Raw genomic sequence first — 26,418 nt, 5'->3', positions numbered from 1 at the left:
CTACAGAGAAACACAGTACCTTGGAACTTAGTGGCTTAACATGAGCATATTACTAAGTTCCCAGTGTCCTTGGTCAAAGGACAGAGGGATGACCTTGCTCTAGAATGTCGAGCTCCGCTGGGATGACCTGAAGGATGGAAGAAGATCCCGCGTCTGGAGGTCAGCATCATCTGGAGTCTTTCACTCATGTCCCTGGCATCTGAGATGGGGGAGCTCTCCACAAGCCTGCATGGTGGAACCAGGCTCCCCACACCCGTGCTCACTTGCTTTTCAGGGGCCCAAGTGCTCCAGTCTGGCTCAAACTCAAGCCCTCCCTCCTGTGGTCAGGGGCTTGCACCCACACGCTGCTGGTAACAGCAGCACAAGACCCTCGGCCATCATGCCTGAGATGAGGGTAGAGGTTCCTGCTTTTCTGCCCTGACAGAAGTCTTACTCTATGGTTCGCCACTGTGTTCTTGACTCTTACTGTAAGCAAACACAATTCTGCCAAGGCCCAGAGATGCCATGGTTCCTCCACTGCTCCAAGAGAGAATGGCAGAGAAATTGATGGTCACTTAAAAAGGTGCCATCCCTGAAGAACAGCAAGATCACTCAATGGGTAGTGATGCTGTGTAAGATAATTAATAAAAGACAATATCAAGTGTTCCAAATTATACAACTTAACTTACTGACATCACTTACATTGAACAATTACAAAATAACATTCTGGAACGGAGCATTAGTGATTGGACAGAGGAGTCCTGTTTAGTATGTATTAGCCATAACAGTAACACACACACACCCTCTTTAACCTCCCTTGCTCCACCAGGGAGAGATAGGCTGCCCTATGCTTGTGACTCACAGAATTACACCACAGCACAGAACTACACCTTAACGATTCCACCTGGAAGTCAATTTCTCAGAGCATTTTGCCCTGGTATTCACAGTCAGACCCTTCTGCCATGCCTTCAGACTGGATCAGCAGATGAATGCTTTACAGAGTAATCCAGAACCATAAGGCGAGGCACTGCCAGAGCAGGGCCTGGAGCTTAGCGCTCAGGACCTCACTAGCCTGCCACTCCCCACCCCCAAAGGCCTCAGACTTTATTCCTGTCTTCTACCCCACCCTCTACGCACACTCAACTCCTACCCACAAGGCCCTTGCTTTCTTTGGCTGCCCTTAATGCAGGCAAGACGAGAAAGGAAGCTATGCAGCAATGTTCTCCTCTTACCCCTGACTGGAAGAGACCAGTGATCAGTGATCGGCCACTGGGCAGTAACTTCATCTACAAAAACTTAAAATCTGCTCTTCTCTTCTCTGCTCTCACGCCCTCTTCCCCTCTGTTGCTTCTCTCCCCATCCCCTCCCCCCTTCCCTCCATGTGCTCATGGCTGGCCTTTATGTTTCCCCTCGTCTACTCTTCTTCTCTCATTGAACCTTTCCACATTGGGGGAAAAAAAAACCGTAAAATCCAGTTCTAAGAGGCTCCTCAAAACTAAAATTATTATTTAAAAAAAAATGCTATTCTGGGGCTGGAGAGATGGCTCAGTGGTTAAGAGCAGTGACTGCTCTTCCAGAGGTCCTGAGTTCAAATCCCAGCAATGAGAGACATGGTGGCTCCCAACCATCTGTAATGGGATCCGATGCCCTCTTCTGGTGTGTCTGAAGACAGCTACAGTGTGCTCATATAAATAAATAAATAAATCTTTTTTAAAATGCCATTCTTTTAAGAGTCTACTTTAAATCTAGCTTTAAAAAGAATGCTGTTTCTTTTTTTAAAAAAACTTGTAATTTTATAACAATAAAACAAAAGTTATTAGTTTACATTATCTTGAAAATTTTTAAATATGGGATGATTAAAATATTAACTAAAAATTAAAGAACCAAATACCGAGGTTATGAAGAAAAAGAGTAAGTTTTAATCTGAAGGTGAAAAACATATGACAATAAAATCACTTGCATTTTATTCAAATGACGGAATTAAGTGTGGTTTCTGGACTGAGCACAGTGACGCATACCTTTGATCCCGGCACTGGGGCACTGATGCGACTTGCCAGGGCTACACAGTCAGACCTCGTCTCAAATAAAAACATCGCGTGCTTTCTGGACTTAGTGTTCAGAGAAAAGGTGTCAAGATTGCACTGGTTGCTTGTTTCATTTTGGTTTGGGGAAAGAACTAAGCAAAAACGAAGCAAAGTGTTAGAAACTCACTGCTTTTGTCTCTGCTGCTGCCAAGAACTCTGGTGATGTCGAGAAGCTCTGCTTCTCCTACACTGTCTACGCTGAAACAAACTTTTCTCACAACTTCTTTTAAAAGAAGGGGGAAACAGATTTTAAGGTGTTTGTTAACGCCTTCCGCAGAGTGTAATAGCCAGCCAAGAGCTCTGAGTAAAACTCCTGACTGCTGAGGAGAGAAGAACAGGACAACATTTGAACGGACAGACGTCTCCAAGCACCAAGGGTCTCAGCATTTTATAATCCAGACAAGCAAAACCACTGGGAAGTACATGTGCCCCTGACCCAGCATGAAATGACACCATTATATACTCTTCATAGAATGTAAAGATTCAGCTTACAGTTCCTCCTTTGCTTGTTAAAGAAACAGTGCCCTCTAGGGGCAGAAACACATCTAGCATAATGTGCTGATCTTTCAATGTATGAAAGTGTTCTCCTACCGTTATCAGTGCCTTGCAATCAAAGGTGTGAAGCAGAGCCCCCTGAGGAACAGCCTAACACACGCAAGTTCCTGCACTCCAGGACTGTAAGCACACATGTTCTGAATGAAAACTAAGCAGTACCAGCTAAACACTGTTAGTCAAGAGCTGGGACTCTCTATTGGTTCTTCTTTAAAAAGCCCCCAAGTATGATTTTAAAATCATCCCGGCTCCAACCACAGCTACCGGTTGGGAAGGGCTGACCTGGAGCTCGCTCCAAGGATGGATCCTGATGAGGTTAGCTGACTAGTAATTCTCATGTGACCGGCAGAGCCTCGGGACAGCCAGGGTGTGGGTTTGGAGCTGCGGCTAGGGGGCCACTCTACTAGCAGGGGAGGTCCTAGAAGGGACACTTGGTCACCACGTAGAGTTTGGAGATGAAGCCACACTTGTGCAGATCACAGCTAACAGAGGAAGAGACCTTGGGTCCTTGACGACTGCCCACCCACTCACCCACCCACGGGCAGCCAATGTCAACCTCAGCTGAAATCTGCTCAATCCTTGGACATTTCCGTCACAATGAGCACAAACGTTTCCCACCGCTGTAATTTTTCTGTTGCTTTTTTAGAAGTGGGCCTTGATTAATTAGTCAATTGATTAATTAGTCAACTGATGCTAAAAACAGAGGGAAAATAGATGAAAACAACAATAGATTCCGATGTCAGTCGTGAGAGTAGGAATGTGACAATGGGATGGGCACAGAGAGGAGCCAACTTAAAAGGCATGCATTTTACTGTTCAGTCAAGGAGACAAAAATTAGACTGCTCCTTTCCTTATGTTTAGTATAACTTTATCATTAAAAAGTGACCAATCTCAAATACCTAAAACATTTTGAACAATGCAGTAAATCATCTGAAAAATCTTGCATTTTATTTTTAATTTTTTTAAATTTTTAAATTTTTTGGGTTTTTTTTTGATTTTTTTTTTTATTAACTTGAGTATTTCTTATATACATTTCGAGTGTTATTCCCTTTCCCGGTTTCCGGGCAAACATCCCCCTCCCCCCTCCCCTTCTTTAAGGATGTTCCCCTCCCCATCCTCCCCCCCTTGCCGCCCTCCCCCCAACAATCTAGTTCACTGGCGGCTCAGTCTTAGCAGGACCCAGGGCTTCTCCTTCCACTGGTGCTCTTACTAGGATATTCATTGCTACCTATGAAGTCAGAGTCCAGGGTCAGTCCATGTATAGTCTTTAGGTAGTGGCTTAGTCCCTGGAAGCTCTGGTTGCTTGGCATTGTTGTACATATGGGGTCTCGAGCCCCTTCAAGCTCTTCCAGTTCTTTCTCTGATTCCTTCAACGGGGGTCCTATTCTCTATTCAGTGGTTTGCTGCTGGCATACGCCTCTGTGTTTGCTGTATTCTGGCTGTGTCTCTCGGGAGAGATCTACATCCGGCTCCTGTCGGCCTGCACTTCTTTGCTTCATCTATCTTGTCTAATTGGATGGCTGTATATGTGTGGGCCACATGTGGGGCAGGCTCTGAATGGGTGTTCCTTCAGTCTCTGTTTTAATCTTTGCCTCTCTCTTCCCTGCCAAGGGTATTCTTGTTCCCCTTTTAAAGAAGGAGTGAAGCATTCGCATTTTGATCATCCGTCTTGAGTTTCATTTGTTCTAGGCATCTAGGGTAATTCAAGCATTTGGGCTAATAACCACTTATCAATGAGTGCATACCATGTGTGTTTTTCTGTGATTGGGTTACCTCACTCAGGATGATATTTTCCAGTTCCGACCATTTGCCTATGAATTTCATAAAGTCATTGTTTTTGATAGCTGAGTAATATTCCATTGTGTAGATGTACCACATTTTCTGTATCCATTCCTCTGTTGAAGGGCATCTGGGTTCTTTCCAGCTTCTGGCTATTATAAATAAGGCTTCGATGAACATAGTGGAGCACGTGTCTTTTTTATATGTTGGGGCATCTTTTGGGTATATGCCCAAGAGAGGTATAGCTGGCTCCTCAGGCAGTTCAATGTTCAATTTTCTGAGGAACCTCCAGACTGATTTCCAGAATGGTTGTACCAGTCTGCAATCCCACCAACAATGGAGGAGTGTTCCTCTTTCTACAGATCCTTGCCAGCATCTGCTGTCACCTGAGTTTTTGATCTTAGCCATTCTCACTGGTGTGAGGTGAAATCTCAGGGTTGTTTTGATTTGCATTTCCCTTATGACTAAAGATGTTGAACATTTCTTTAGGTGTTGCTCAGCCATTCAGCATTCCTCAGCTGTGAATTCTTTGTTTAGCTCTGAACCCCATTTTCTAATAGGGTTATTTGTCTCCCTGCGGTCTAACTTCTTGAGTTCTTTGTATATTTTGGATATAAGACCTCTATCTGTTGTAGGATTGGTAAAGATCTTTTCCCAATCTGTTGGTTGCCGTTTTGTCCTAACCACAGTGTCCTTTGCCTTACAGAAGCTTTGCAGTTTTATGAGATCCCATTTGTCGATTCTTGATCTTAGAGCATAAGCCATTGGTGTTTTGTTCAGGAAATTTTTTCCAGTGCCCATGTGTTCCAGATGCTTCCCTAGTTTTTCTTCTATTAGTTTGAGTGTATCTGGTTTGATGTGGAGGTCCTTGATCCACTTGGACTTAAGCTTTGTACAGGGTGATAAGCATGGATCGATCTGCATTCTTCTACATGCTGACCTCCAGTTGAACCAGCACCATTTGCTGAAAATGCTATCTTTTTTCCATTTGATGGTTTTGGCTCCTTTGTCAAAAATCAAGTGACCATAGGTGTGTGGGTTCATTTCTGGGTCTTCAATTCTGTTCCATTGGTCTATCTGTCTGTCTCTGTACCAATACCATGCAGTTTTTATCACTATTGCTCTGTAATACTGCTTGAGTTCAGGGATATTGATTCCCCCTGAAGTCCTTTGATTGTTGAGGATAGTTTTAGCTATCCTGGGTTTTTTGTTATTCCAGATGAATTTGCAAATTGTTCTGTCTAACTCTCTGAAGAATTGGATTGGTATTTTGATGGGGATTGCATTGAATCTGTAGATTGCTTTTGGTAAAATGGCCATTTTTACTATATTAATCCTGCCAATCCATGAGCATGGGAGATCTTTCCATCTTCTGAGGACTTCTTCAATTTCTTTCTTCAGAGGCTTGAAGTTCTTATTGTACAGATCTTTTACTTGCTTGGTTAAAGTCACACCGAGGTACTTTATATTATTTGGGTCTATTATGAAGGGTGTCATTTCCATAATTTCTTTCTCGGCTTGTTTCTCTTTTGTGTAGAGGAAGGCTACTGATTTATTTGAGTTAATTTTATACCCAGCCACTTTGCTGAAGTTGTTTATCAGCTTTAGTAGTTCTCTGGTGGAACTTTTGGGATCACTTAAATATACTATCATATCATCTGCAAATAGTGATATTTTGACTTCTTTTCCGATCTGTATCCCCTTGACCTCCTTTTGTTGTCTGATTGCTCTGGCTAGAACTTCAAGAACTATATTGAATAAGTCAGGAGAGAGTGGGCAGCCTTGTCTAGTCCCTGATTTTAGTGGGATTGCTTCAAGTTTCTCTCCATTTAGTTTAATGTTAGCAACTGGTTTGCTGTATATGGCTTTTACTATGTTTAGGTGTGGGCCTTGAATTCCTATTCTTTCCAGGACTTTTATCATGAAGGGATGTTGAATTTTGTCAAATGCTTTCTCAGCATCTAATGAAATGATCGTGTGGTTTTGTTCTTTCAGTTTGTTTATATAATGGATCACGTTGATGGTTTTCCGTATATTAAACCATCCCTGCATGCCTGGGATGAAGCCTACTTGATCATGGTGGATGATTGTTTTGATGTGCTCTTGGATTCGGTTTGCCAGAATTTTATTGAGTATTTTTGCGTCGATATTCATAAGGGAAATTGGTCTGAAGTTCTCTTTCTTTGTTGGGTCTTTGTGTGGTTTAGGTATAAGAGTAATTGTGGCTTCATAGAAGGAATTCGGTAGGGCTCCATCTGTTTCAAATTTGTGGAATAGTTTGGATAATATTGGTATGAGGTCTTCTATGAAGGTCTGATAGAATTCTGCACTAAACCCGTCTGGACCTGGGCTCTTTTTGGTTGGGAGACCTTTAATGACTGCTTCTATTTCCTTAGGAGTTATGGGATTGTTTAACTGGTTTATCTGTTCCTGATTTAACTTCGGTACCTGGTATCTGTCTAGGAAATTGTCCATTTCCTGTAGATTTTCAAGTTTTGTTGAATATAGGTTTTTATAGTAAGATCTGATGATTTTTGGAATTTCCTCTGAATCTGTAGTTATGTCTCCCTTTTCATTTCTGATTTTGTTAATTTGGATACACTCTCTGTGTCCTCTCGTTAGTCTGGCTAAGGGTTTATCTATCTTGTCGATTTTCTCAAAGAACCAACTTTTGGTTCTGTTGATTCTTTCTATGGTCCTTTTTGTTTCTACTTGGTTGACTTCAGCTCTGAGTTTGATTATTTCCTGCCATCTACTCCTCCTGGGTGTATTTGCTTCTTTTTGTTCTAGAGCTTTTAGGTGTGCTGTCAAGCTGCTGACATATGCTCTTTCCTGTTTCTTTCTGCAGGCACTCAGCGCTATGAGTTTTCCTCTTAGCACAGCTTTCATTGTGTCCCATAAGTTAAATTTTTTGTTTTTTCAAGACACAGTCTCTCTGTGTAGTCCTGGTTGTCCTGAAAGGAACTCCATCTGCACACCAGGCTGGCCTTGAACTCAGAGATCTGCCTGCCTCTGTCTCTGCCTCCCAACTACTGGGACCAAAAGTGTGCGCCACCACACCCAGCAAAATGGTGTATTTTAAAGGCTAGGAAGATGCCTCTATTTGGTCCCAGGCCAAGGGAGGGCCTGAGTTCCAGTCCCCAGAGTGGGTGCCACGGCATGCATCTGCAATCCCAGAGTTCCTCCACTGACATGGGACACAGAGCCTGATGCTCCCAGCAACAAAGCAGTCCCTTGTCTCAGAGGACAGCCCGGCTGGCCCAAGCGCTTCTGAGGAGTTGTCTGTCTCGCTGAAGTAGTGCCGGGATTAGACACACACTGCTATCTCCAGCTTCTTGTGGGTGCTGGGATCTGAGCTCAGGGGCTCATGCTTGATGATGTCATCTGGCATGGAACAGCCAATGGAAGAGCAGGGGAAGAACTGCCCGGAGTGTAGATGGGGTGGAACCCTCAACATCCTGGGACTCAGAGGGACAAAAGAGGAAGGAGGAGGAAGCCTGGGAGCACAGAACTGCATTTGAGCTGCCACGGGGTGAGCCACTCTACACCACCATGTGGGTACCACCATGACGCCTGGCCTCATCTTAAGCCCAAACAATGAAGCCAAGGAACCTTGGATTCAAACTATAAGCCCCAAATAAGCCTTTACTGCTTTAACTGGTTCTCAGGGACCTATCACAGCCACAGAAAGCAAGTACCACAGCCAATGTCTCATTTACAGCTCAAGATTAATAGAGTAAGAAAATGGGTCATAAAAACCATGTGAAATTACTTAATCTTGTATTCCTCTCAAGACACCCTTAACTGACGAAACTCAGCATACCCCCGGCTTCAAACAGAACTCTTTCATCCAGACAAAGGGAAAACTCGCATTTATTTTTCTTCAGATCAGAACCACAAAGCAAACCTCATACTTCATTTTAAATTTCCAAATCCTCATGTACCATTATCAAATGAATGAAACACTAATGAAAATCCGGTTAGTCTAATACAGCACTGCCATTTGTTGTCAAACCATGAACAAACTATATTACATAAGACCAAGACTTTAAACAAGATCCTTAAACTGCCAGGAGGAACTCACAACTGATGTCATCATAGGCAATGATTATCTCTAATGCTCGATGTTTAGAATATAATAAAAATTTATCTTCAATTTCTTAAAGGTTTTCTATAATAATTGAATGACAAGTTTTGGTTAGATCTTACGTACCTTAAAAGTAGAAAGTCCATAAAGTCTTGTGGTGTGAACGGTTTCTTGAGAAATATTTGTAATGTTAGTTATAAAGTCCTCCAGGTATTTGCAAGCCTGCTCCAGGTGTGTTGTGTTTATGATAATTTGCACCAGCTACGAGACATGGAAGCCACAGTAAATACAGGTCACACCGGTACAGGACCGCCTGATTCTAAAAAACTCCGTCATTACTTCCAGCCTGCCTCTGTTACTTCTGCATAATTCCAGCAAGACGAGATACAACTGATTTCAAAACTCTGCCCTAAATACTGCTTGCGGGCATTTATGTTGTCTTAAAAATATTTACATTTTATGAGTCCACAGCCAATTATTTTGAAATGACCTTCCATGGCAACTGTGGGTCTCATACACGTAACAAGTACAAATTGAGGATCCCAACTGTCTGTGAAGTCTGAGGTCTACGCCCTTCAAACCTCCAGCTGTCTACTATGCCCCAGGGAAGCTTTTCCCTCACGTTTCTTGATTTTTTAAAAATATATGTGTCTTATTTGCATGTAGGCTTGTACACCGTGCACATTAGGCCAGAAAAGGGGGTCACATCACCTGGATCTGGAGCTACGGATATGGTTAGCTGCCATTTCAGTGCCTGGAAGTGAACCGGGTCTTCTGCAAGGACAGCAGTGCTCTTAACCATCCAGCCATCCCCCTAGCTCCTCTCTCTCAGTTCTTGGATTGATGCTTTTACTTTTTGAAAGTCTTTTTACCTTAATAAACTGTAAGTGCAAAGCTACTCTACAGAATATTTTACAGCAATTTATAATTTTTTGTTATTTTATGTGTATGGGTGTTTTCTCTGCATGTGTGCCTGTGCATGACATATGTAGTGTGCCTGGGGCCCACAGAAGCCAGAAGGAGTTATCAGATACCCTGAAACTGGCTACAGATGGTTCTGAGCTGCTGTGTGTGTGCTGAAGTCTAACCCAGGCCTCCTGCAAAAGCCGTGTGTGCCACCTCTGAGCCATCTCTCCAGCCCCAATTCTTTCACAGCAAAACATCGGGTCATTATTTCTTCTTACCTCTGTCAAACCTATGTGAGGTTTTCTAATGAGGTTCAGTAAGCAGCTACTCAGAATCCTGGTCAGCAGCAGATTTGTTGACTTCCTAAGCATATCGTCTATTTCTGTAGAGCTAAAAACAAACATCCACATGGATAAAGCTTTCTAAGAGTGAAATCAGTCATACACTCTCTATAATGTAATGTATCTCACTAAAGTAATTTTCTGTCCTATCTTTTACATCATATATAAATCATGTGTCCCTCTGGTTTATTCTTTATGAATGACAGTAACTCATTAAGCTACAAACTTCAATTTCATTTTAAGGGGGATCATTTCCCATAAAACAGAATGTTCACTTATGACAATTTAAATTATCAAGTCAATTGAGACAAAAAAAAATGAGGTTCATTATACAAAGCACTATTATAATTCCATTGTGGAATAGTCACTTTGTGAAGTACTTTATACACAGTCATAGCTAAAAGTCACTTTTAAAATAAGGCGACAGCCTAGGGGTGCACTCAGGGTGAAGTGCTTGCCTGGGCATATGATGCCACATGAATGCCAGAGCATGTGCTGTGCGCTACATTCTGCAGCACCTCTGGTCCTTACCTGCTCATTCCAGGGAGAACTCCTACCCACAGCTGGGATAACCAAGTCTCTAGGCACTGCCAATTGTAGGGGACAGTGGGCAGCAAAGAAAACCAAAATTACCCCATTAGAACTCCTGCCTTAAACAACGGTAAAATGTTAACAGCCTTCATATAAAGGTCATTCCGAAACGTTAAATTTCTATACTTTCTCCAAATTTAACAGTATGTTAATTGAATGTGAATTTCTGTATTTTAAGAACCAACATTTAGGGGCTGGGGATTTAGCTCAGTGGTAGAGCGCTTACCTAGGAAGCGCAAAGCCCTGGGTTCGGTCCCCAGCTCAAAAAAAAAAAAAAAAAAGAACCAACATTTAGCTTAGACATAAGTATTTGTAAAAACATTCAAATTACCAAGGCACACAATATTAAAGCCATTAATGTTTCAGACTTAGCGCTGTGGTTTTAAGTAACTGGTAGCACCGTGTGGAGCACAGTGTGGAGTGAGTGCTGCACAGTTAAGGTTAAAGGTCATGACTTCTGAAATTTTCTTTCGAATGTCTTAATAAAACATAATGGACAAAGGTGCCAAGGCGATGGGTCAGTGGTCAAGATCAATGTTTGCTCTTCCAGGGGACTCAAGTTCAATTCCCAGCACCCACATGGTGGCTCACAGCTGCATTAACTCTAGCTCCACGGGACCCAGTGTCCTCTTCTGGACTTCATAGGCACCAGGCACACACATAATGCAAAGACATACGTGTAGGCAAAACATCCTTAGCCACGGGATAAAATACCACTAACAATAATAAATAGGGAAAGAATATATGGCGAAATATTTATTACTGTTAAATCTAGACGCTGGGGCGAAGACCCTTCCTATCAAATCATATATAGCGGGGTTAGGGATTTAGCTCAGTGGTTAGAGCGCTTGCCTAGGAAGCGCAAGGCCCTGGGTTTGGTCCCCAGCTCCGAAAAAAAAAAAAAAAAGAACCAAATCATATATAGCATACGAGCATACGAGTCTCAACACTAATTTAACCAGAAGTTAAAGACGAGACATAGTTAGCCCGACTCCAGTGAGACGACAGTCCACGACAGTCCACTGAAGGGTCAGGGTCTAGAAATAAAGTGTCAATGTCTCCTAAAAAGCAGATTTCATGTGAGTAAGCTTACCTTCGGTGTAGTGACTCTGAGAATTTAAGACTGGCATAAATAAATTCTTTAACTTGAATATAAATAAGAGGCACTGACTGGGACATGGGAAACTTCTTTGGGAAGGATTGCTGTAAAGAGAGAAAGTTGATACTGCATTTGAGATTTGTCTTTTTAGAAAACAACATTCTAGTCTCTTATAAAGGTTAAAAAATGTAAGATGATTTTACAAGTGAATGTGAATAACTGTATGAGAACTCTATGGTTCTATTTCTACATCATTTTTATACGTTTTACTTTTTCACTTTCATCCGTTTAGTTAGGTGGTAGGTAGCAGTTTTGAGATAGGATTTCACTAGGTAGCCTACCTGGTCTCAAACCTGTGGTCCTCCTGATTTTTGCTTCCTAAGGGCTATGATTACAGGCATGTGCTGCCAAGTCTAGCCTATGTTTAATTTTAGACAAATCCAGAATCTTTTTAAAAACACAGCCATTGACAGGAGGTGGTGGTGCACACCTTTAATCCCAGCACTCCCGCTTGGTCTACAGAGCGAGTTCCAGGATAGCCAGGGCTATACAGAGAAACCCTGCCTCAACAAACAAACAGAAAACCCACAGCCATTTAATCGTCTGCTTAGATCGCAGTGGAGACTCTGTCAAGCACAGGCTGCACATGGCTACACTCTCTGTGTTCTGCTAATACACAAACTATGTAGGCAACCTGTCTGCTTCTTTCTATTTGTAAGAGCCAGGGTGGCCAGGAAAAGAAGAGGCCAGTTTCCTGACTCAGGGGGCTTTGTGTCATTCTGCTTTGATATATGTATATGTGTGTATGATGTAGAGTGCGAGCGTGTGGTGTATGCAGAGTATGTATGCGGCCATGTCTGTTCACACAGAGGCTAGAGGAGAGCCCCAAGTGTCCTGCCATAACCCTCTAGAGCCCTTGAGAAAGGCTCTCTTACTGAATCTGGAGCAAGGCTGGAAGCCCACAATGCTCCTGTCTCTGCACCACAACAGCACAGGGGTAATATGCCCACACGGCTTCATTTGACTTGTGTGTGTGTGCAGGGAGGCGGTCCGAATTCAGATCCTCATGTCTGTGCAGTAAACACTTTTACCTACTGAGCCATTTCCCTGGTAAGATTCCTTTAAGTTTCATTAAAGGTGTAACTCCAAGTAAGATGACATCCAGTTTATCCCAAATTTCAGAATATATTTTACAGAAATTTTCTGATCACTTTACCAACAAACTATGAAGCAATGATTTACTTCTAAACTATTTCATCGGCCAATATTCACTAGAAAGTTCTCAATCTCCAAATAGGAAAATTCCTCCAAAATTTTAACCCCAAAGCACCCCACATCTTCTGCTTTAGGAGACCTAATATACACTTCTATCATCATATTACAGCACCGTCCCCGGGTCTGAGTACCCCACTAGACCACACCAGGCCCCAGTTAGGTCGGTGGTGCTCCCACTCTTCACAGCACCAGGCTTCTTTGAAGACCTGGTCCAGCTTCTCCTGATTCCGAGATGCTCTCGCCTCCCTCCTGCCCAGCCCTGGCTTTCCTTAAATTTCTCTACCTGCTCCCCTTCTCATACTCAGCCATTCTTTGATTATTGCTATTATGTATAGCTTTGCCCTGATAAATCACAAAGAGCTGGAAAAACAACGAAAAATAAGAGAAAAATAAAATGTGAAAAAGGGATTGTTATATAAAATATGATACTTTTTTAGAGTTTGTATGTATGTGAGACATATGTGCATGTTTGCAGAAGAGGACAATGCACTCTACAGGGCAAATGTGAAGGTCAAAGGACAACCTCAGGTGTCAACCCTCACCTTCCACTGCTGCTGCAAACTATAGTGTTCTCCTTTGAGTCCTGATCCTACTCAGAGATAATGGGTATGTGTGACTGTGCATGTTCCTGTCCATGTATGCATGCACATGTGCACTCACGTGTTTTCATGTGGCTTACATGTGTCATTTTGACTCTGAACTGCATATTCTTTCTTCTCCATGAAATCTACAACAGCTCCTTCCTGCACTGACCTCCTTCAGTGATGGACTCTGAAGAAGACGTATAAGTGAATTATGATCATGGAGTTTTATCACTGCAATAGAAACCCTGACTAAGGCAGTCCTCTCATTACTACAGTCTACTCGGCATCTAATTCACCCGCTCTGGAGTGCACACAGTATTACTGCACTGGGACCCACCTCCCACTGGGACACTGTTTCTAGTTTCTAGTTGTCCTCAAATCCCCAAGAAAACTCCTACTTCATCTGAATAGTAACAGTCGTAGTAACAAAAACATAATCTATAAAGGTTAAAACACAATCACTTTTTCCAAATGACATTAAAAAGCTGCCCCCAACAAAGTCATTCTCAACTTACAATGTTAAATTTATATAGTAATTCTATAAAGTATGGGTTTTCGTGTGATAATAAACATACCAATTTATTTTTTTCTAAATCCTTAAGTAAAAAGCTAGCTTGTACCTTTTCAAGGTCCGGATCTTGGAAGGGGAATTTACTGATGACCATTTTATATTCTTCTTCACTGCCAATAGGAATAGGGCTGTAGTTATCTTCTTCAAAAATGTCCCTGTTAAACAAGAAAAACCAGAATCGCATTATTGTGTCACCAGAACTGTAGAATTAGACTACTGTGGAACAGGATCTTAAGAAACAAAACCAACTAGCTCCTACAGTACTTTTAGGAACTGCAAGTCACATCGGAACCACTCATCCAGAAACCTGAAATCCAGCATCAAACAGGTCTCATCCCTCACTGCTCGAGTCCTGTGTCCTATTTCTAGTGTTACAGAAAGAACCTCAGTTTTTACTTTCCTTCTAGGATCTCTCTCAACACAGTACATCTGAGGAAGTTCAAGTTATTGACGTCAACACAGTGTGCTTATTACTCAGTCTCAGGCACTGTAACTGGAAAGGTCACTTCCTAGTCACCATGCGTTTGCCTATGCAGACCTCTTACAGTTAGACAGGGCTATATGACTGCCACTGGCCTTAAAATGGAGGGATGCAGACTGTTTTAAATCGAATCATGCCAGCATGTCTGAAATAACTGTGTGACCACCTCACCTTCCCTGGAGACAACAGGATCAAACAGTGCAATCACAAATGAGTACCTCAGCTCTCTGACTTGTGTGTGAAACACAAATGACTTCTCCTGCTCAGCTCTGCAGGGCTGTCCCTACCCACCTGTCCTGTCCAAGGTCACTGCTTTCCCATCGACTGACTTTCCGTCAGCCTCTGTCCCCCTGGGCCTGGGGTTAGAGTGGTGCACCAGCCACCACACCACATCCATTTGCTGACATTCACTAACACCTCCCATGCAGTACCTCTGACCTGTAAGGAAAACTCCTTACTCAGGATGGTGTGGGTTACACAGAGAGTAAAGAACCTATCAGAGTGATAGTGGGATCTTCTCATGGAAAGTCTTACTGAGAAGCTATGAATGCTGCAATGAGATTTCAGGAGGAAACCATGTGACCAGAAGAGTCATAAAGCCTAAGAGGGGTACAACATAGGTGTCAAGGAGTGTAAAGCCACACTGGCTGGTGAATGGCTCCTCGGTAAAGGTGTCTCCATTAGGTCACTCCCTAGTATGCATTTGATATGTCTGATAAGGGATTAACATAAAGAATAAGGAATGCCAAAAACTCAACAGCAACACAATAAATCGCAAGATTAAAAACAAGCAGGGCCCTAAATAGCTATTTTCTAAGACACTCAAAATGGCAAAAGAACGGGCATATGAGAGAGGCTGTTAATATCACCAACCACAACAAATATGCGAATTTAAGACACAACATGATATCATCTCAAGCCTATTAGACCTGCTATGGTTTGAAAAAGAAAGGGATGTACGTGTTGATAAGGACATGGAGAAAGGTTATCTTTGTGCTCCATTGGTGGAAACGGAAACACTGCCATTACAGAAAAGAAAGTAGAGGACCAACGGTACGGAGAGAACCAAAACCAGAATGCCCACGTGAGCCAGCAGCCCTGTCACCGTGTATCTGTCTAGAGGATGAGATTAGGACAGTGACAAGGTATCTGTGTCCCATGTCCACTGCAGCACTGTCTGCAATAGCTACAGTGTGCATGATATGGAGCCAGCTTTAGCTTCTGTTGGATGGATGGATGGATGGATGGATGGATGGATGGATGGATGGATGGATACATGGATGGATGGATGGATACATGGATGGATGGATACATGGATGGATGGATGGATGGATGGATGGATGGAGGGATGGAGGGATGGATAGATGGATGGATACATGGATGGATGGATACATGGATGGATGGACACATGGATGGATGGATACATGGATGGATGGATACATGGATGGATGGATGGATAAAGAAAACATGTTTTATGTACATAATTGTTTATTCTTTCTTAAAAATGAAGAAGTTCAATCATTTACACTAACACAGAAGAACCTTGAGGACGATATGCTAAATGAAACAGGCCTGGCTTAGAAGACTGTATGACTTCACTTATTACAGAACCTGAAAAAAGCCAGACTCACAGAATCAGAAAGTAGATGGTGGTTAACAGAGGGGACATAGGTTGTGAGAACTGCCGCCCACACAGTAGGATGACAGCTGTTCACCATGTTCGACTGCCAAGAGAGTTTAAACTTAAATTCTGCACTGCAGAGAGTGAATATGCTCCCCAAGCACTGACTGCGTGGTGACAAAAGAAATAAACAAATGAAAAGGCTTAATGACGTGAGAAGCCCCCTAGTAAGACAGGATGCTGCTGACACTCCCCAGGGCTCTCCTGTGAAGTGCTGCTTCTCACTTCCTGGAATACAGAGTTCCTCTTCAGCATGAGGCCTGACACGAGAAGGAAGTCAGGGGATGGCTGTTGAACTTACGACCACTATGAAATGGCCAATATTTTCTTGTTCTTTTATTCCCTTCAATAATCCAAAAAAATATATCAATAAAATAAAATGTTTTTAAAAATGTGGGACCTATTAGTTTGGTTTTGCCATTCATGATGCATGGACTTATTAAAATCTGTGCTCTATAAATATACTTATATATTAAATGCATTTGCATAAATATATTACTTTCATACTTTAGTAAAATAAATAAAGTAAATAAAACACTGGTGCTCACACAGATAAAATATGACAATATCAGTGAGATGACAAACTCTGTCGTGGAAACTATCAGCACTGGGTCCCTTCTCCCCCTTACTATCAGTGTCAGTTTACTACTGTAAGACATCTGAAGACAACGGCAGGGATCAGTAAAGCTCAAGTCTACTACTTAAAATTTTAGGCAAAATGCATTACTTAAGATGGTGTTAGAAACTAAAGTATATTTGGAAATTATTTATTATAGCTAAAATGTTGTTTTCCTCCACAATTACTATAAACGATGAAATCTATTCTTTTTTAAGATTTATTTATTTTTTACATATTTGAATATACTGCAGGTGTCTTCATGCATACTAAGAGAGGGCATCAGACCCCATTACAGATGGTTGTGAGCCACCATGTGGGAGCTGGGAATTGAACTCAGGACCTCTGGAAGAGCAACCAGTGCTCTTAATCATGAGCCATCGCTCCAGCCCCAGTGAAGTCTGTTCTATTCTATTTACATCTATTTTATCTCTATTTGACAAACACTTTAACTTCTTAGTGAGAAAAATATTTCACAGTTCTCCTCTTGTGGAGAACTGACCCTGCTAGGAAGCTTTAGACATTCAGTTATTGTTAGAAAAACCCCTGAAGGAACCTTCAAATGCATCAGCTCTAGGATGCTTTATACTATACAACTTTATATGTATAAAGATATCACAGTAAATTATAGGATTACATCATAGATCACTACCTTAGCCATATGTATCACCTATATTTCAAATACTTGATATAAAAAACTGATGATAATTATACACAAATATTGTTAGTAACCCATCTGTGTCAGCGCCCTGACGAAGAAAAATTCTTAAAGCTTATTAAGCAAACCTACAATTCCAGCGTCTGGGAAGGCCATGGCAGGAAAACAAGTTCAAGGCCTATGTGGGCCACACAGTGAGCTCAGCCTGGGAAAAAGCAAGTTCTTGTTCTAAAATAAAAGGGCCTGGTCCAGTGGGAGTCCAGTGGGTAAAGGTACCTGACACCTGAGTTTGAGCTCCCAAAACCACATTCTGGAAAGAAAGAACTAGCTCCTGCACATGCGTGTGTGTGTGTGTGTGTGTGTGTGTGTGTGTGTGTGTGTGTGTGTGTGTGTGTTTGTGCGTGCGTATTTGTGCGCGTGTGCACATAGACACACACACACTAAATAAACAAATGGAAAACATTTTAAAAATAGAAGTTAAAAGGCCTAAGATGTCGTCTGTGGCAGAGCACTTGCCTGGCATCTGCAGGCTCTGCTTTCAATCTGCAATATTGCAACTCCCCCCAAAAGTAGTAAATAAAAACAATAAATGCTAATATAGTAAGTTCAAACAAGGATTTGCTTAGCTAAATTTAATGCAGGTCTATTACCTTACAGACCATTTGGGGATTTACAAAGCATTTTTATTACAGAATTCAGAAGGTTAACCTTCAGTTTTAAAAACTGCTGGAGTAAGTACTAAGCTCAGATGAAATCAGTTGACATTTTTATTTTAGTAACAGATACTATTATATTAATTCTACTTCACTTCGTAGCAGCTCCCCAAGCCAGATTTAGAAGGCATTAAGTGTCTGTCTCAATGCAAAATACCCTGAAATACTTATAGCCTTATAGCTAAGCATTTACGAGAAAAATTACCGATACTAAATCTAAAGTATAAATAAATACATTATAAATGGTTCGTCCAACGGAAAACAGTATGGCAGTTCCCTCCCCCCCCAAAAAAAATGAAAAATAAACTGTCATCCAGTGTCCCACATCTGAATATAAGCTCCAAAGTATCTGAGACAGGCACTCAGATACAGGCACACTGTGCTTATGGCCACACTAAAGCAGCCCAGGAAACAGCTGCCCTCAATGTCTGTGAACTCATTAGTAGACAAATTACATCATTACAAATCAACATATTACTGTGCTTGAATTTATTGAGAAACACACAAAAATATGGATACATTTTTAAAATACCATTCCAAGTCAAAACATTTAAATTGGTACTGTGTGGTCTATGTAATTGAAATTTTTGAAAAGGCAAACCTATAGGACAAAATGGGGTCAGTGGTGGCCAAGGCCTGGGCATCCAGCAGAACAGTTTCACTACAAAGAAAATGTGGCAGACATAAAGTGTAATATAACATAGACATAAAAGGGAATGTGGCTCTGGCCTCCGTGCAACATCAATCAGCCATGATGACATGCTAAGTGAACCAATCCTGACACAAATAAGCAAATGTCCCTCAAGTCCACGAACATGAGATTCTAGAGCAGTCAAATTTAGAGGCAAGATGGGGCAGCGGTTGTCAGGGCTGGAGGAAGATGGACCTGAGTTACTGTCTAACAGGTGGAGTTTCTGTTTGGGATGCAATGGTTCTAGAGAGAAGTCCTAGAGTTCCAACAGTGTGAATGTCTTCACACAACTGTGGTTAAACATGTTGTAAACAGACATTGACTACAAGCATTCTTATTACTATATGCAAAACCAATTGGTTAAGTGTTTAACAAACTTATTCACTATACAAAGGCAGCACAGCTTAAACCTACCTGAAAATACCGGCCCATTTCTTAAGCAGTGTTTCGTTGTATTGATCTCTTATTTCAAATAGAAGGTCAAAGAGTCGGTTGACAGAAAAGCCATAACCCTAAGATACAAAGAAAAAGATGGGTGAGTCAAGTGTGTTTTAAACGTTCACTAATCTAAGGCAAGCTTCTCACTGGTTTCATCACTACAATCTGAACATCTTTCCTCACTCATATACCACAGCTTTCTACACCACCAAGGAAGTCAGCCAGGCTCTCATGTCCACCACACCACATGCCTGACTCTACTATTTTCCATAACCCACACTGTTGCTCTCCCAATGTCTTCATTACTTAAATACCACCTTTCACTTTTATTTGATTCCTACAAAGTTCCTAGGAATTTATCAAATATTCCAGATTCAACTATTTTTAAAACGCTGGTCCCAGAACTGTTTGTAATGGTCATACAAAGAGATAAGGAGTCTGAACTAGAATATATACCCAAGCTCCTGCCTACAGCATGGTCAATCTTGCATATTACAGCAGGATTCCAACTGAGCGAAACTTTGTCCTCTGTGGTCCCATCACTTTATTTCATGGAGACCCTAACAAACAAGTGACATTCTGGCCGTTTTAACAACAGTGCCCCCTACAGCATCTCTGGCGATACTTCAAATCACTGAGGAAAGCAGAGCTTCCCTTACTTCCTCACAAAGGGGCACCAAATAAAATTTATTAATGCAAGGGGATCAGTATGATAGACATAAGAACTTATGAAGAAAAAACCAAGACATCCACATCACTCTTATGATATCAAATAGACCATTCAAATCAATAAATGTATAAGGTAATAAAATGTACAAAGAAACTTGTGGAGTATTCTCCTTAGCTCTAAGAATAAAGAAAACAACCATGCAAACACTCTTATGATAAAGCAAATAGCTCATACCAGCATTTCCTGCAAACACTCTTATGATAGAGGAAACAGCTCATACCAGCATTTCCTGCAAACACTCTTATGATAGAGGAAACAGCTCATACCAGCATTTCCTGCAAACACTCTTATGATAGAGGAAATAGCTCATACCAGCATTTCCTGCAAACACTCTTATGATAGAGGAAACAGCTCATACCAGCATTTCCTGCAAACACTCTTATGATAGAGGAAATAGCTCATACCAGCATTTCCTTTTATTAGCTTTTAATTATGTGTATGTCTGTACATGTATGTGGTATGTGTATCACAGGTCAGAGGCATCAGATTCCCTGGAGCCAGATTAACAAATGGCTGTGTCACCTGACATGGGTGCTGGGAACCAAACTCATGTCCTCTGGAAAGGCAGCATATGCACTTAACCGATGACACATCTCTCCAGTCCCCAAAACATATTTTTTGAAACTACAAATTTTAAGATGTTCAAGGGGAAAGAAAAGAAAACAAGAGTCACATGAACTGATGAGAATGTTGCATAATGACAGGACTGGAGGTACTGCATAGTCACAGGTACAGGGACAAGGCACAGTCACAGGTACAGGGACACGGCACAGTCACAGGTACTGGGGGACACTACATAGCCATGTCCCTTTGGAACCTTATCATATACATTTATTCTGAGAAAGGCACTGATAAAGAAACCTATTTTATTTCACTTAACATTTCTGAAATATTTTTAAACTATAGACTCTTATTTTTTTATTATATTTACTTACTTGTTAGAGGACAGCTTGCAGGAGTTGGTTTTTCCTTCCACTCTGTGTCCCAGGGACAGAACTCAGGTCATTAGGCTTGGCTGCCTTTACCTGCTGAGCCATCTCACCAAGCCTAGGTTCATTTTGCTGTTGTAATTATCCTGAGCTCCCTATGTTGCCGAAGTTGGTCTCAAACTAAGATCCTCCTGCCTCAGCCCCTCAACCCCTCTACAGCTATAGAGATTAGAGATATACACCACACGCCGTATGTCTAGCCTTCTTTGGTTGGTTGGCTTGGTTTGCTTTTTTTTTTTTTGAGACAAGGTTTCTCTATGGCTGTCCTGGAACTAGCCATGTAGACCAGGCTGGCCTCAAACTCACAGCTATCTGCCTGACAAGTGCTGGATTAAAGGTGTGCACCACTATGCCTAGTTATGGCTTTTTTTTTCTTTTATTGGATTTTTTTAAATTTACATTTTAAACATTATCCCGTTTCCTGGTTTCCCCTCCAGAAACCTGCTATCCCATCACCTCCCCCCTTGCTTCTATAAGGGTGCTCCCTCACCCACCCACCTAAGTTATAAAAATACTGTAGCCTCACTGAAATGACCTATATTCCAAAAAGTACTAGTAACTCCTGAGTTCTGTCCAAGGTTCAAAACTGCAGAGGAAGTGTGGTATACAGCACAGGAGAACATCAATATATACACATAAGCGTTCATTACCACTGACTTACTACCATTAATCTACTTTTTTATGACATTACATACTCAAATCACCTCCATCTGAAGGTTAGGTTACCACCTACCTGCAAAGTATCCGCAAAAATGACGATGAGATTCTTCAGCTCCAGAACAAGGTCAGGATCAGTGCAGTAAGACTGTGGGAAGGAAGTTGGGACAAATGAAGCCCCACAAAACAACAAAACAGAAGTTAAAAGTAAGACATGAAAACCTGACACTTTGTCCTTAAGGTCTGGGTTGATGAGATCCAAGGCTGCTTTCCTCTCCTCAGTATGTTTAAGAAAAGACTGCAGCATGACAGACATGACAGACAATTCTCCATGTAAATCTTTACATCTTTGAAAAACTAGTTACAAGCTCAGACACTGGTCTCCAGTACACCACACATGTCTCGTTTCATTACATATTTACTCTCGATCTTAAAAAGACATATTATTACCTTTCCCAATTTAAGAGTGGCAATTTAAGTTTTTCTTAGTAATTAACCAAAAGAAAATAAATACTTTTAAAAGGACATTATTTCGGTCTCTCCTTTTTTTAAAATTTATTTTCTTTTTTTTTTCTTTTTTTTTTTTTTTTTTTTTTTTTTTGGTTCTTTTTTCCGGAGCTGGGGACCGAACCCAGGGCCTTGCGCTTCCTAGGCAAGCGCTCTACCACTGAGCTAAATCCCCAGCCCCTAAAATTTATTTTCTTATTCATTCACTTTACATCCCAATATCAGCTCCCCCTCTCTTCCCCATACCTACCCCCCACCACGTTCCGCCCTCCCTTTCTCCTTTGAGAAGGGACAGCTCCCCTTCTAGGTAACACTCCCCCACTACTCCCTCTGCTACGCCCCCTCTAGGCACATTAAGTCACTGCCTGTAGGCACTCCCACTGAGGCCAGATAAGGCAGTCCATTTAAGGGAACAGGATTCACAGGTGGGCAGGCAACAGATTCAGGGACATCCCCCGCTGCTATTGCTGGGGACTAAGCTGCTCATCCATTACTTATGTGCAGGGCGCCTAGGTCCAGCCTGTGCTCACTCCCTGGGAGCCCCCAAGGGTCCTGGTTAGTTGACTCAGTTGGTCTTCCTGTGGAGTCCCTGTCCTCTTTGGGTCCCCCAATCGTTCTCCCAACTCTCCCATAAGACTCCCCGAGCTCCAGCTATTGTTTGGCTGTGGGGCTCTGCATCTGGTGCCATTGGTTGCTGGGTGGGGCCTCCCTGAAGACAGCTATGCTAGGATCCTGTATCTGCTGGCTGTGTTTTCACTGTCTCTTAATAACACTTAAGATCTTAAATGATATTGTATTTACTATATTATAAATTTTATCAATATATAGATTTTGAATATAATATTATAGTTACTATGTTTCAATTTCATATTTAATATAACTGACATAATAATAGGAATATGGCATAACTGCATGTACTTGGAACTGATTTCAATATAAATCATGATAAAATATATCACTCCTAGACAGGGCTGGCTCAGTAGAAGTGTACCTGAGGCCTTAGATTTCCTTCCCAGCACCCCCCAAATATTTTAATTACCAAAATATTTGTAAAGTTTTATTGCCAAAAATCTATAATTCTAATAGGCATATAGTATATTTATAATCTAAATATCATAAAATTCCCTCTTTTACCTATTTTAAATCTTAACTATCAATTATAATAACTGAGTACAAAATTTGAAGTATAAGGCTACTTTATTGAAGGCAAACAACTAAAACTAGCTATTTCCACTAAGGGCATTAAGAAGTTATTTGATCATTTAATTTTTACCCATTAAAAATGATCTCTCATTATATGGAGGCTTATCATTTTAAATGAGTTCAAATTGTAAAAATTACAGATTTTTTCTTTAAAACTATAAATGTTCTCGAGCAAACTCTGCTGAGTTTTAATGGTAGAGTTGATTTTGGAAACAAAAGAATCTGGAATAATGAAAGTCTCTTTCTTCACGGTGTTGCTTTGTGAGTTAATGAAGAGGTCAGTTGAGACTAATGAGAGCAGCCTAACTTCTCGTTTTCTGTAATACTCAAATAAAAGTGTCTTGAGAAGCCCCAGTCAGCTTCAATACCTCGGCCTTGTGTAGCCGTAAAGAAACCCTGACATTACTACTTACAAATCTGAGCAATTACCTAAAAATGCAGAGAAATAAAGGTACCGTTTTCCATATTACACAAATCAAATTAAATTATAATTATCATCGTAACTGGTCTGACTTACTGAGTGAGCTCTGAGGACAGCAATTATCTTTGAGAGGGCCATGTTCCAGAGTTCATCAGTGTATGCCCTGGTTACTAATCCTTGGGTCACATGTAAAATGTGATCTTCCACAACAAAGAACCTAAAATGCCAATTATCCACACAGCAGTGTTTAGAGGAAAGGGAGAAAGCGCAAGTAGAAAATAATTATTTCTGACTTTTAACAAATGAATAAAATCAGTAAATAGTTTCTTCCATATTAGATACATACCCTACAATCTGAGTGAAATATCTTCTATAGCCATCAACTGTTTCATGCTTCAAATGAAAAATAAAAATCAATTTAAACCAATAAATACAGTAACATAAAAGTTTCGAGTCACTATAACTTGATTAATAAATATTTATTGAGAGCCTACAAAGTTCTGCTTACTAATTAGGTATCAGGGATATACTTGAAAATAATAAAAAGTCCTTTCTCTCATGGATTGCACATTCAGAACCTTTATTACTGCGTATGTGAATGCATGGCATGCGTTTGTGTGGACACATGCCACGTAGGCATGGGGAAGTCAAGACAACCTTATGGAGTTGGCCTCCTTCCACCTTTACAGAAGCCAGGTCAGCAACAAGCAGCTTTACCCGCTGAACCACCCTCCCTGCAGGCCCTCGTGGAATGTGTATTCAAAAGAAAAGAGGTGATAAAATGGTGAAAGGTAAAGAGGAGGTCAGAACCTACTTCTGGCAGGCTGAAGCCAACGCATCTTCCATTTGCAGTAAGTGCCACCCCTAATACTTTTATGCCATTTACAACCCAAGTCAAATACTGGAAAAATGGGCTGGGCTGGGGCTAGGGAGACAGCTGCGGCTAAAGCCTTGCTCAGCAAGTGTGAGGGTCAGAATGAACGTAAGTGCTGCGTGAACACAGCAGTGAACCACCAATTCTAGCCTTAGGAGGGAGAGAAAGGGATCCCCGGAGTAAACTGGCTAGCAAGGCAGTGAGCTCTGGGTTTGATTAGAGACCCTTGTGCAAAGAATAAAGTGAAAGAGAGATTGAGGATAATGTTCCCACATTAACCTCCAGCCTCCATAAATAAAGTCTATCCTCAAAGCTAGAAAAATGGCTCAGTGGTTAAGAGCACTTGCTGCTCTTCCAGAGGACCAGGGTTCAGTTTCCAGCACCTATGAAGAGACTGACAACCACCGGTTACTCTAGTTCCAGGGGATCGAATGCCCTCTCTTGGCTTCTGCAGTGACTAGTACCCCCAGTCACATGTACAAACCTACCCCAGCCACGTACTTGGTTATCTGTTTTGAATTCAGTGTGTGCCTTTCCTAATAGAATGCAAACTCATGAGAGAAAAGACTGACCCAGTTTTGCTCACTATTGTACACTTGGCACCTAAATCAATGACTAGAAATAGTAGGTGTTCAATAAATATTTATATGTGAATGAGCAGTGATCCATGCTCAGAAAACTAAAGCCAGGTACAGGTGTGAGCACCATGCCAGGGGCACAGGACACCACACTCACCACACTCGACTGCGGCTGCAGAACCAGGCGCGCCTGCTTCTTCCTTTGCTTCCGGTAATAATTTTCAAATGTTTCTTCATCACCCTAAAGAACATCAGGAGAATGATGATCATAACGAGCCCTCCCACCTCCCTCCTTCCCTGCCCTGCTCTGCCCCTGCCCCTGCCCCTGCCCCTGCCCCTGCCCCTGCCCCTGCCCCTGCCCCTGCCCATGCCCCTGCCCCTGCCCATGCCCATGCCCATGCCCCTGCCCCTGCCCCTGCCCCTGCCCCTGCCAAGCCAGCCTTCTTCATCCTCTGAGACATTTCCAAACCGGAATGTAAGTGACAAATGGCATTTCATACTAGAGGCCAAGAAAAAGGGGTTGGCATTATAGCTCAAAAATAGCAACTTTAGATGTTTTCCTAATTTATCACTTAAATTTTACAGGCTTCTCACTGAGCAAACTAAAATACAGTTCTCAGTGAGAATCATTAAATAAGGAAAACATCTGTCAGACTACAGCCTGCCTCTCTCTCCATGCCAGCCACAAGCTGTCAGAGTACCCAGTACATGGCCCTCGTTCGTCCACTTCAGGCTCTTACATATGCTCTCCCTGAAGGGCAGTTCCTAGCTCACATTGTCTCAATGACATTTTTACTCATCTTTCACAGCTCCTCATGGATGCCACGTCCTTAAGAAAGCTTTCCCTAGTGTCCCAGTGCAGGCTACTTTTAGTTGTTCTACAGAATTCATACTTCCCTCCCACAGCACCATGCAACAAATGAATGAACTTTGCTAGACACAAGTAGACAGCCAGATACACTGCAGCCACTGTGCTTAGTAATCCTCTCAGTTAAAGAAAAAGCTGGGAGTCACAGTCTCCTCTTCATTCAAGACTCCACAACAACAACAACAACAACAACAACAATAGCAACAACAGTAACAACAACAGTAGCAACAACAGTAACAACAACAGCAATAACAGTAACAACAGCAACAGTAGCAACAACAACAGCAGCAGCAGCAACAATAACAGCAACAGCACCAACAACAGCAACAACAGTAACAGCAACAACAACAGCAACAACAACAACAGCAACAACAACAGCAGCAACAACAGCAGCAGCAACAACAGGAACAGCAACAACAGCAATAACAACAACAGCAACTGCAACAGCAACAACAACAGCAGCAA

At 41.7% G+C, this 26,418-nt stretch overlaps 1 protein-coding gene across 2 annotated transcripts in view; it reads right to left on the bottom strand.

Moving 5' to 3' along the window:
* The window catches only part of Exoc6 (exocyst complex component 6), a 143,180-nt gene that overhangs the window by 72,909 nt on the left and 43,853 nt on the right, over window positions 1-26,418 (bottom strand). For both annotated transcript variants that reach the window (NM_019277.2, XM_039088459.2), the window contains 9 exon segments: window positions 8,608-8,742; window positions 9,666-9,777; window positions 11,413-11,522; window positions 13,898-14,003; window positions 19,103-19,200; window positions 21,579-21,650; window positions 23,730-23,850; window positions 23,980-24,026; window positions 25,243-25,326. In NM_019277.2, coding sequence (NP_062150.2) covers window positions 8,608-8,742; window positions 9,666-9,777; window positions 11,413-11,522; window positions 13,898-14,003; window positions 19,103-19,200; window positions 21,579-21,650; window positions 23,730-23,850; window positions 23,980-24,026; window positions 25,243-25,326 — 885 coding nt within the window.

Source organism: Rattus norvegicus, chromosome 1, assembly GCF_036323735.1.
Source record: "Rattus norvegicus strain BN/NHsdMcwi chromosome 1, GRCr8, whole genome shotgun sequence".
NCBI lineage: Eukaryota > Metazoa > Chordata > Mammalia > Rodentia > Muridae > Rattus > Rattus norvegicus.
Note: the sequence above shows the minus strand (reverse complement) of the source record. Positions and strands in the feature narration are given on the sequence as shown.